The sequence below is a fragment of the Procambarus clarkii genome, chromosome 93, assembly GCF_040958095.1.
Source record: "Procambarus clarkii isolate CNS0578487 chromosome 93, FALCON_Pclarkii_2.0, whole genome shotgun sequence".
NCBI classification, from domain to species: Eukaryota; Metazoa; Arthropoda; class Malacostraca; order Decapoda; family Cambaridae; genus Procambarus; species Procambarus clarkii.
The window spans coordinates 8,396,973-8,409,833 of NC_091242.1; the positions used below are offsets into that span (position 1 = coordinate 8,396,973).

Here is a 12,861-nt window from a genome sequence, read left to right on the forward strand (position 1 = left end):
CAGTTCCCCCTCATAAAGGTGAATTATGAGATGCTAACTAGCGGGAGTGCCAGTTGCATGAAGTGTTACTTGCTAGGTTTCTTTTTAGGGGGTTATTTTGATCTTTTAGGATGTAGATTGCACATGTTAACCAGACAGTGGTCTGTTTTGATTCGCCTACCTTGGTTCGTTCCTGGTCGATGGCAATTACAAGATACTGTACTTCAAATGTAAAGTGCTCATAGGCCGTTTCTCCCTGCGCCTCTCTGAGGGGGCCAGGTTCTGGCTTGTGGTCCCTGGTAGGCATAAGGACTCCTGTAACTAATAACCCCAAACTAATACAGCACATATCAGTTTGAATAGTTTCAGGAAGCCAATGGGGCTCCATGAACGCTCATGATTAATGATGTCATTGTGAGATTTCCTTGCTTCACCATGGCCAAAGTATGCCACATATTATTTTTTTAATTTTTACTGTGATCAGGGAACACATTTTGATTATACATATTACAGGATTTTTTGTTTTCCTGCACACAGGGTGTTGTTTTCTATAAAAAGGGACACAGACAAAGAGTTAATCTTTATGAGGACAAGGCAAGCATGAAACTAAAAATTTTTAAACTAAGTTTACAGGTGTAACTTCTTACTCCCTTCTTTTATTAAACAGTGAGGATAATTTGTCAACCCACGGCATATCTTACTGCATTAAGTTATCAGGCAAGATCATCTAAATGTTTCCTACCTTTGGCAAAAGCTGCACTCCCACGAAGTCTTGTGTTGCGAAGCACAAAAAAGGTAAAGGTAGAGTAGAATACCTGTGGGTTGCCACCCACCATGGCAGCCTCCAGAAACTTACGAGCTGACACTGACTCTCCAAGTCCCACACTCCGAGCATATCTATTGTGGCAAATAGATAAATTAAATTACATGTAATATATTTAAAAAAGTAAGACCAATTTCTGTCTATTGTTACAGTGTCAGTAAATTGCACAGTCCAACTAAATCAGTTAACACACCATTGAATTACTGAAAACAAAATTGGCTGTACAGTTGGATCTTGCTCAAATTGATTTTGATGGACCTCAACCCTTGGTGGGCCATTAAGAATATAAAAAGCAGGAGAACCATAATTAACCAATGATTATACAGTACGGTACAGTACATGTACTATGAAAATATTCTTGTATACTGTAAATATAAACTAACACAAAGCCAAATAAGTGTCCATGCTGAAATGTATGATGCAAGAAACACAACACACTTCACATAAGTCTATAAAAGAAAGTTCCAAAATATAGATTAACAAGGATTATCTAAGCAATATTTGCAATTTACCTGAGTGCTGGAGTGACCTGGTGCTGAGACAGTAATACTTCAATAATTTCATCATGAGCTGTGTTGAGTCGACACAACATGTCTAGACTCAGCTGCTGACCTGCAGCATACACGCCTACCAGAGATAACAGCAGACAGGCCTGTTTGTAAGAGTAACTATATTCATAATTTGTCATTATGAAGATATTTTGTGTCAGGAAATGTCCTCAAATGTGGAAAGTGACACAGATTGCCAGTACTGTAATTGTAATTATTTGTTCACTTTCAAATATCAATGTATGATGGGTGAGCAAAATGGAAATAGGTACAATATATTGTGATACCATATAAAATAACAGTGACCTTTGAGGCTAAAATTTTACAAAGAAATATTTCTAATAATACTAACCAGGGGTTTTGAGTCAGCCAAAACATGATATTGCAGGAGCTGATGCAGCTGATAGAACTGACGAGCTCGGACAAGAGCATTGATTACTAACTCATAAAGAAAATGTTGGACAGTTACACCAACAGTGCCCAGAGACCGTGTATATTCAATTACCACACCGACCACCATCTTGGAAGACACAGCTGTCTGACAGCCACCTGCAGAAATAGAGCACATTTCTTATTCTATTTTCCAAAGACAGGGTCCTGGAAAAAATTGGCCTCAGTTTTATATACAGTACCATATACTGTATATATATTGTTGTGGACAATAACATACAAATATAGCATTACAATAAATGTAAATAAAATACTACTTTACCTCTAAACTACTCTACAATATCTTTAAAATTGTTGGCGCATTCTCCCAAGCACACACACACTTCCTCACTCCTTTCTGAAACACATACCCTTACTTCTCTCAGTACACATTCCTTCACACTAAAAATTCCTGAGACCTGGAACTTCAAGAACAAGAGGTCATAAATTTAAACTAACTAAATAAAGCTGCCGAAGAAATATAAGAAAATTCACTTTCGCAAACAGAGTGGTAGATGGTTGAAACAAGTTAGATGAGAAGGTGGTGGAGGCCAAAATTGTCAGTAATTTCAAGAGCTGGCAAGACTGGACACCCCGAGCATAGCTCTCATCCTGTAGCTACACTTAGGTAATTACTAACAAAAAGCTACCTCTTACCCAAGGAAAACAAGGGGTTGTCTGCCAGTTAGGATAAAGCTGGTACAGTATCTAATTCCACAGCCAGGAAGTAAAACAGTACCCATGATCAAATAAGTTTGGATCTATCTTGGATGCACAGTCACAGTTTTGTAGCAGGAACCAAACCAATCCTTATGAGCGAAACACAGGGATTGGCAAAACAGTGAAAACCTGTGGAAGGGTAAAGTGAATGTAAGCCAGGAAAAATTACTTGGAAAATGCAACTGGAGAAGCAGAGGAAGAATCAAGCTAGTACTGGGATGGAGAGTATGAAAACACATCTGAACAGAGCAACAAACATTCAGAGCCTAGAACAAAACTCCAAAGAGAGTCAAAAGGCAACTAAGATCCCTTCTCCAGCAACTTAAAATCACTGAGACCCTTTCCTAACACCACTGAAGATGTTCCTGGGGACAGACCAGATTTTCTCCCCATAACCCTGAGGTCAGGAAGAAGGAAAGGACTGAGTATCAACCAGTGACCTCTCCAAAGACAAGCCCCAGGTACATTTAACATGAATAAGAAGGTATCAGAAAGGATAGTAGACACTAGAGTCTCCATCAAGTCCCCAGACGAGGAAGCCTACAAAGCTGCTGCTGCTAACCCTTTGCTCATTGGCAATTACAGGTCCTCAAGTTGATGTCGTTTAGGATCTCAAATCAACAGAAAAGGCCAGGAGGCTGAGCATACAGAAGCTGGCTGCACTGTCCACTTGAAAGTCACACTAGAAGTGGCAGAGGTGGCTGACTGGAACTTGGCACAAATTCCAAGACCAGGCACTCATAAATCTCCTCATAAAAGAGTGGAGGATCAGTAGCACCATTGTCCACATCAGGCAGAGGATGTAGCATCCTGTAATGCGAGATCCAGTCATGCAACAAAGCTGCAGTCTGATAGGCCGCTGCACGAGAGGGCAACTTTGCCAAAACAGAAGTCCAGTGCCTACAGACTGCCCACATTCAATGATGAAAAGATCACTGAATTCATAAGGCTTAATGATGGAGACAAAAGAAATGGCCATTGTCATTAAATAATGACGATTTGCAACCTGGAATGCTGCAAGCAGCAAGATGCGACAGCTGAATCTGTCAGAGAAGCAATGATACCCAACTGTCACCAAGGATGAGGTAAACACACCACCTGGAGATAGCAAAACTGGCTCTTTGGACCATTACACAAACAGCCAGGCATGCCAGGCACATGAGAAGAATGTCTGCAAATAGCACCCCAAAACAGACCTGATTTGTTTGGCAAATCAAGGTATATAATAACTATATACAAGATCTTGAGGGGGGATTAGATAAAGTGGATAAAGGAAGCCTATTTAAATTAAAAAGAGGTAAGATAAGGGGACATAGGTGGAAGTTGGACATGCAAAGGAGTCGAAGAGATGCAAGGAAGTTTTCGTTTCCTGTATGGGTGGCTGGCAAGTGAAATGCATTGAAAGAAGAAAATGTTAAAGCCAATTTCATCCACATCTTTAAAAACATGATGAAAATGTTAATGTCGAGAGAGGTAATTAGCGTTCCAGGTATAAATGGCTAGGAGGTGGGGCATAAGAGCTAGATCTCACTCCCACAGTGTCACTGATAGGTAGGTACCAGGTGAGTGAATGAAGATAGGGGTTGCTAGAATATCGGGTGACCTAGGCCACCATCTGGTGACAGTGAAAAGCATCAAGATTAGTGTAGATTGCCTTCAACAGTCATCATTTGACTTCTCTCTGATATGTGAAGCTGCCATAGTCTCAGAGCACCACATGCTGCTCATGACTCTGCTAATCAGTGTGGACCTCAGACCACAGATCCTGATGAACTTCTCAAGGCTTGGCTTCACCAAGGCACAAGGTAAGGGGAGCCACCAGTGGGGCCTCCCAGAAAAACGTGCACTGCACTGTTGATTTCCAAAACTACAAATACTGTAACTAAACCTATCCTGACAAATTTAAGTATGTCATTTCTTATATCTCTTTCACCCTTGTCTAGCAGGGTGGCTTGTTAAGTCCCCCTGTCATTTTCCTCTTATACTCAAGATATTCTGTCATACTCTTATTCACATACAATATGCAGGGTTAGGTAGGTATGTACTCATTTGCTGTTTGTATTTTCATCAATATCTGTTTCTTTACTAACTACTAACATCACCTTTTCATTTTTCAGTCAATACTATATAGTATTTTATATAAACATCACACTTTAACAACAAACACGACTCATATTATTGTATCGCCTTACAATACTCATAACCAAAATATAATAATACCGATTTCAGTTGTCAGGGACAGGAAGCATATACTTAGGCTTATCGATGCCCCCCCTCCCCTTAGGCCCGGTACTGAAAGTCCCTAGGATCTATCCAACAAATCCCTAACTCCTAGCTACCTATTTAACTGCTGGGTGAACATAGGCATAATGTAAAAGAAAATTGCCCAATTATTTCTGTCTGGCCTGGGGATTCAACCCGGGTCTCTTGATTGTGAGCCGAGGATTTAATCCAAAACCTTTTTCTACTTAATTTTGCTTCCAACTGAATGGCTTGTCCCTCTTTTAAACAATATTTTTTTTTTAATGTAATGAACAGCCATTTTCTGGGCGAGCCCCAGAGGCTCCCTGAAGCTATCTGAACTTATATGTACTATATTAGTTTGGGGTCATCAGTCACAGGAGTCCTTAGGCCTACCAGGGACCACGAGCCAGAACCTGGCCCCCTCAGAGAGGCGCAGGGAATAATGGCCTATGAGCAGGACTCTATATTTAAAGTATGTCATAATTGCCACTGACCAGGAAAGGACCCAGAAAGGTAGGCGAATCAAAACAGACCAGTGTCTGGTTAACCTGTGCAATGTACATCCTAAAAGATCAAAATAACTCTCCTAGAAAGTAACCCAACAAGCAATACTTCATGCAACTAGCACTCCCACCCATTAGTGGTTACCCCCCCCCCCCCACCAATCCAGTTTTTCAACGATGAAAACTGCTGACCGGAGGGAGAGAGGGTGTCAAGGAGCTCCCAGGGCTTACCCAGAAAATGGCCTTTCATTACTGTATATTCAATGCTGATTTTCCGTGGGGAGCCCCTGAAACTAACCACCCAAAGCTAAGTAAAAGGAGGAGTTTACCTGGGAGGCGGCAGCACCGCATGTCTCAAGACGAGGAAGAGACAGATGGCCGCACCAGGCACTTCAAAGCTACACATGGCTGGGAAGGAACCGAAAGGTTCACGGCCCTGACAAGGTTACCTGGCAGCCTGGACCCCTGTTCGACCTCCTAAACCCCCGTGCCCGAATTTCGACCCAAGACATGTTGCCAAAAACCATGGCGAGTGCAGCATACTTCCAAACATAATGGGCACAAGGGTAGACCGCAGGCTGGCTAGACTTGATGACACTGCAGACAAACTGAAGCACACGAGCCCTGGAAAGGGAAATCAAGGAAACCGGATTCACCCAGAGAGCATCCACCTTCACAAAACCAGTGGCCTGCAGGTAGCCACATAAAACCATCACTGGACATAACACATGACACCCCAAGTCTAACCAACCGAGCATCCACAACCAACGGACCCCTCCAGAAACCAGCCACCTCATTCTTCGCCAGAAAAGAAGAAAGCTGCAAACTAACAAAACAATCACCTGGACCAAACGAACAGAACCCCAGCATTGGAGGAGAGCATGAAGCTCCCTAACCTAACCCCCAGAGGCGAATGCCAACAAAAACAAGGCCTTCCAAAAGCAATCCCAAACTGAAGGGGTCACAACAAAGTGAGGAGAAGAAAGAAAAGAAAGAATTCGGTCCATAGACGAAGAAGGATCAGGCAGCGCATGAGCAGGCCAGAGGTGAAAAAACGTACGAGAAAGCTTGCGAAATGGACTGGAAGTAACATCCACCCCGAACACAAGCAGTAACAATTCCACCAACACCATGTGATACAAAGCAACAGTATTAGGCATGAGATGCTGATCCAGAAAAAGCCAAGATAGAAAGAACAAAACAACCAGGTCTGAAATCGACGAAAACTGACGAAAGAAAATGATGGAAAGACTACCAAGAAACTTCACACTGTCTCTGAGAAGAAGACCGCAGGTGGGACACCATAAAAAAAGCCACTTGATCACCACACAAATGGTGATACACATGCATCAGAAAAACCAGACGTGTAGTGCAGTAAGGCAAACCAGTGAGGTACCTCTTGGGCCCAACCTGCTGAAAGTGGCAGAGCCACAGAAAAACGCCTGGGTTCGGACACTGAGCAAGTAATGCCTGAAACCAAGTGCTAATAGGCTATTACTCCCTGCACCTCTCTGAGGGGACCAGGTTCTGGTTCGTGGTCCCCAGTAGGCATAAGGTTTCCTGTGACTGATGACCCCAAACTAATATAGCACATATCAGTTTGGATAGCTTCAGGGAGTTGACATTGCTCTCCACAGCAAGAAGCTCAGATATCTATTATAAAATGCAAATTTGTTAATTACTAATACATTATACAGTATTTGTAATTCTAGAGAAAGAGTACAGTACTGTACTCCATTAGAATAATAAACAAAAGTTTACCTTCATGTTTTACATTTGTTTTTTCTCTGGCTTCCTCTTTCTCAGCTTCTTCCATGAGTGGAGCTAGGACACTACTGTACATATCAGCCTGCTCAATGACAACACCTCTCCTCTCGGGAACACTGCTTGACACTGCAGGGGCGCTCACACTTTCCCCCATCTGACAATACACAGAAATTATTGCTAGTTTTGTATGATATCTGCCAATTAACTCCTTGTGCACAGAATTTTGCCAGTATCAGTGACTCCCTTTAACTACCTTAAAAAATGTATCTTCTTTTTTGGATATTTATGTTATTCACTACCAAACAAAAAATAATCAGATATTAATAAGAGCTTTTAACAAATTATAAATTTATTGAACACAATTTGTTTTAATAAATATATTCTATAGAGGGGATTATGAACACTCACCATGATCTGGCATGTCTTCTAGCACAAGTGAAGGAAGAAAGTTATATTAGATCAATTTTAAAATCTATCCCAGTTGGTCTTTGCCATCATATCATCTGTATCTCTTATGTGTAAAAACACTGCTGAGGCTTTGGCTTAGAATACGACTGATGAATGATTACATATATTCCATTTTACTTTAAATATTTAATTAATATTACTGTCAGTGACAGGTAAGACTGGAAAAGTAAAACATCCCTATATAAAGAAAATAAGATGTCATGGATATCAATATAAATTTTACATTTCACATAACAAATGAAAAACGAAACTCTATTACGTATTTACATCACACTTCCTACATGGGAGCTTTTGGATCAGGAACAAGAAAATTTACAAAACAATTTAGTAAACTTTTGTAATTCCATGAAGTCTTAATGTTACAAGAGTGTTAATGTTAATGTTACAGCATAGTAATAAAGAGATATACAAAAATATTGCACTCAGCTTTTGAGAAACAAGTTCCTGTCCATTTCTTTGAGTGATCTTACCCAGATGACAGTACAGTATTGAACAAATTCTTATAAAAAACAGCAAACCATATCAAAGCTACAGAAAAGAAATATAAATAGAAAAATGAAACAAATTGGAAATTAATATTTCAGAGTGCAATATTAAAGATAGGAACTGTTTGTTTAGAGACCAGCATTGAATGAACTGAAACACCTCTTTCTGATGGGTCCCTTGGTGGCTCCCTGATCAACTATAGGAAGCCACCAATGGGGCACCAGAAAGAATGCTCCTGAATACAGAAGTTTGAAGGAAAATATCCACATGCATTCATGTCTGTGATATCCACTATAATACATAGGTAATTCAATAGTTAGTGATACTCAATTTAATATTAGTTATTTATAATTTTACATTTGGAGTAAATTTTTGAATTTTACATTACTACATGGAGCAGCCTACCTGCCAACCACCGAACGAACCTTTTGCTATAAGACAAATGAAAAATAAATATTGAACAAATTTGAAGAAAGAAAAATGTCATAAAGGTTTGTGCAGTATATGTAAGGTAGGCTGCTCCATTATTGAGACGTAAAGGACAAATACAAAACAAATGGAACACATTTGAAACAAAGAAAGATTGTTATAATGGAGCGAGAGCCTACCTGCTGAACACCGAACGAACCTTTTTGACATTTGTTCTATTTCAGAAATTTCATTTCTTTTTTCTACAAAAACGTCAATGCTTTGCAACATCTCAGCAGTCACCCCTGTATATCCCAGCATCATTAGCATCTTAAACAAGAACAACATAATTTATTTGCATCGTTGGAGACGTCCAAGAATGTGCAAGAAGCAGCGCGACCCCACCATGTGGTGTTGACGTTACTCAAACGAATGTTCGCCATACGGGACGGTTTGTCGCCGATTGGGCCAGTCGTTATCCAAAATGTTCGCCTTTTGGGCGATCGTTATGCGAGGTACCACTGTACTTGATATGACCTTGCAGGCATGACTTAGTCATTGTGGTGCTAGTTCATGTTTGTTGTCTTACCTGGATGTTTTGTAATCCTTTTAATTATTGGCAGAATAAGTAGCTCAGAAAGCGAGATTTTAAGAGGTCGCTGGAACACATCCCTGTTTTTCCCCATGTACAGTACATTACCTTTTAAGTTCAATTTCCACAGTTGTGCTTTACATGCCGTTTTCCAAGAATACATCCCAAGTGCAAATCAAAGGTCGCCTGTATTAACAATATTAGTATGCTCAATGAATTTTTTTTTTTTTTTTTTAAATTTAAAATATTTTGAGCATTACCTGAGATTGTAAGACGGTGTTTAGATGTTGTCGATAAGCAATGTTGATTTTATCGAATATCTGGCCTAAAGATGTTAGCTGGCCTGACTCCACAACTTTTTTCACAACAGACAATACAAGAGGTTTTGCTGTAAAATAACACAAATGTTAATAATAAAAAAAAATTGACTGTAATGAAATGCTTCTTTCTGGTAGGTTCAAGGTAGTTTCCTATTGCTAGCTGCTCTGGTTAGCTCCTTACCTATCCATTCACACCAGGTCCTTGCAAGTCAACAAAATCTTACTAGGGACCATTGCCCAAAACCTAGCCCTTTCAATAAAGTGCAGAGAGCAGGGAATCAGTGATCATCCTCACCATGATAGCAGACACCAGAAAGGTAGAGTGAAACAAAGCAGACAACAGCCAGGTAAAACAACAACTCGGCAAATGATTCATCCAGTGGTTAGGTCATTCACTCTCTAGTTCCAACTGGCAGCACTGGATGCTCACAGAGATGGAAAAACTAACTCACCATACAGAGTACCAGGAGAGTCTGGTGAACCACTTCGGTGCACCAGAATGAGGCATTTCATTACATTTAACACTGATTTTCTGGGAGGTCTCCTAGGTGGCTCCCTGTTGCTATCTCACTATGGAGAACAAAATAGAAAACCAGCATTGAATGTAATGTCATTTTCTAGGTGAACCCCGGAGGCTCCCTGGAGCTATCTGACTGATATATGCTACATTAGTCTGGGGTATCAGTCAAAGGAGTTCAGCCTACCAGGGACGTCGAGCCAGAACCTGGCCCCACAGGAAGCAATGGCCTATGGAACCCCTCCCATGTGTTTGGGAGTATTCCACGTCTGTTGTCGATCAGGGTTAGGCACCCAGAAAGGTATGCATAACAAAACAGACCCTCCAAAACAGAGAGGCAGAACTCCCCAAAACCTAAAGAAACAAGCATACAAGCAAATGTCATACACCGCCACCGTGTTGCTTGTCCATGCAGCCCTCTCCTACCCAGGAGAGGGAGGGGGGAGCCTCAGACTCCTCACACCGGGTACTCACACCTCAGTTCGGAGGCTGAGCATCAAAAACGAAAACCCCTGACTCTGAAGGAGGAGGGGTGCCAGGGAGCCTCCAGGGTTCACCCAGAAAATGGTGTTTCATTACATTCAATGCTGGTTTTCTGTGGGGAGCCCCTTCGGCTCCCTGGTGCTACCTAACCAAAGACAAGTGAAAAAGGGACTTACAAGAGAGAAGGCCACCACACAGGAATATTGACCAGATAATGGGTGGCCAGGACCCAGTTAGACCTCCAAAACCCCCGTGCCCTAATGTCAGTGCAAGACATGTTTCCGAACACGGCAGCCAAAGCAACAAACTTATGAATGTCATGGGCACAATGGTAGACCGCAGCCTGGCCAGACTTAACCCTTAAACTGCGCAACACGTCATATGACGTGTTGAGTAACTTACACAAAATTGTGCAACATGTTATATGACGTGTTGGAGTACTACGCAAGATTTAAACAGCCCGTGGATACATGGGTTCACCTCACCTTCATCAGGGCTCTTGTAAACAAATGCCATTTAAAAAAAAAAATCCATGGGCCACATTCCCAGGTGTGAGGTCCTCAGTACTGAGTGAGCCACCAAGACTGGCACATGCAGCATGAGCTCACAGCACTGCTGTTCATCTTGTGACCACAGCATCGCCTAAAAATGCCATAATATATATGTACATGCTATTATTTAGTGATGATAGTATTACAGAAGACCCCTGACTGTGATAAAAATGACCAGAATTATGATAATAGCAGGATTGTTATGATAATTAGCACAATAGTGGGAGGAGTAATCTTGGTGGGGAGGGAGGTAGCGTTGTCTGCTGACTCTGTGTGACCACCTTTTACTGTCTGGACTCACTATACCAGCTTAGTTGTTTGCTATGGTGAACAAAACATGCAGATACTTATATATAATGTCTGTATATAGTGAATAAAACCAAAAACAGTATGGTGGGAGGCGAATGTTGGCGAGTCAGGTGAGGTGAGGGAGGGAGGGACAGCCAGTGGCAGGCTGCCACTGGCTGCCACTGCCACTCAGCATACCAACTTAGTGGTTCGTTATGGTGAACGCAAATGTAGATACTTATATATAACGTGTAATATAGTGTAATAACAGCAAAAGGAGTGTTGGGAGAAGCCATTTTGGTGGGAGAGGTGGCGACATCTGCATGATTTGTCATGCTGAGTAAGGGTGGCCACTATGCTCTTTGGGCACTATACCAGCTAAGATGAACAGTTATGCTAAACAGAACATGTAGATACTTATATATAACGTCTGTATATAGTGAATCAAAGCAAAAACAGTATAATGGGAGGAAGATGTGGGCGAGTGAGGAGTCATTGAGGGAGGGAGTGGCAGCGATTGACTGACTGGCAGATGTGGTGGCCACACCTCATTGCTTTTTGACTCGCAATATCAACTTAGTGGTTCGTTATTGTGAACAAAACATGCAGATACTTATATATAACCTGTGTATATAGTGTAATAACCGATAAAGTATTTGATTATTGGGGGAAGGGAGCCAGGTTTTGGGCTCTGGACCCCAGTAGGCTCTTAATGATTTGCAAGGGCCTAGTTTGACTGGCTAGGTGTGGAGTTAAACAGAGCCGATAGCAACAGTGAGCCACTTTGAAGCCCTCCCAGAAATAGTGCCTAAGCCAAAGAGTTAAAAAACTTACACTAATTCTTTCATATGACAGATATATATATCATAAAGAGATTAACCATTTTCCTTGTGGATCTTAAATATTGGTTATAGTAAAAACTTTTTGTCCTATACTTCTGTTGTCATTGTTTTTTAAGCTTACCCTATGTACAATGTAATGAAGTACAGTATTGTTCATTAGCTTCACTATTAGCATACCTTGTTTCCTTCTAAGAAGACAGTCTACCAGCTGACTTTTATCTTCCACGGCACTTGCCAAGGAGTCCAAACGCAGCCGCAGGTGCCACATACACCCAAGTCGAGCATCAATAACAATATCTGGCTAGTGAATAGAAATACAGATCATGTACAAAAATTTTTTACAAGCACATTTAAAGTTAACAAGAAGCCATGCATAACTTTCTCAGAATCTTTGCTACCATTACTACAGCACTGAATACTCTTTTACTCTGAGTTAACTCTTGCAAGCACTGCAAGCAATACATTAGGGCTCTGAGAGAGCAATCTTTCACATACAGGATATAGAAAAGTTCTAGAAGAATATACAACTAACCTATGCACAAGTGACCAGAAAGGAAGAGGTATTAGAGTAAGTGGCTAAGGAAGCTAAAAACTGCAGCAACTAGAAAAGTGAGGATATAAGCCAGGAAGTTAGAAAGGAACTGGCATCAAATCTGAACCTGGTACAAGACACGGTTGATTGAAGTCCTTAATAATTTTTAGTTGTAAAGGAAAGGAAATAACATCTAGCTCAGAAAAAAACCACAAAAGAGGTAAAAATAGTAGATAATTTTGTTGGGCTAGTTACAACTAAACATAATGTCTGTGACTACGGAAGAATTGGTGGGTACAAAAAAGTAGAAGATTAACCCTTAAGGATTACCCTAAATGGAGCTAATCATATGGAAGGAGTA

The 12,861-nt window shown here is 41.0% G+C and overlaps 1 protein-coding gene across 2 annotated transcripts in view; it reads right to left on the reverse strand.

The window, feature by feature from the left end:
• Positions 1-12,861, reverse strand: part of Bulli (regulator of MON1-CCZ1 complex protein bulli) — a 36,118-nt gene that overhangs the window by 4,225 nt on the left and 19,032 nt on the right. The window contains exons 8-14 of one of the 2 annotated variants that reach the window (XM_045728579.2): positions 12,146-12,269; positions 9,228-9,355; positions 7,422-7,439; positions 7,008-7,167; positions 1,703-1,899; positions 1,315-1,454; positions 722-876 (exon numbers count right to left, since the gene is read on the reverse strand). In XM_045728579.2, coding sequence (XP_045584535.1) covers positions 722-876; positions 1,315-1,454; positions 1,703-1,899; positions 7,008-7,167; positions 7,422-7,439; positions 9,228-9,355; positions 12,146-12,269 — 922 coding nt within the window. The remainder of the gene's footprint in view (positions 1-721; positions 877-1,314; positions 1,455-1,702; positions 1,900-7,007; positions 7,168-7,421; positions 7,440-9,227; positions 9,356-12,145; positions 12,270-12,861) is intronic. The other variant, XM_045728580.2, reaches the window with a different exon arrangement.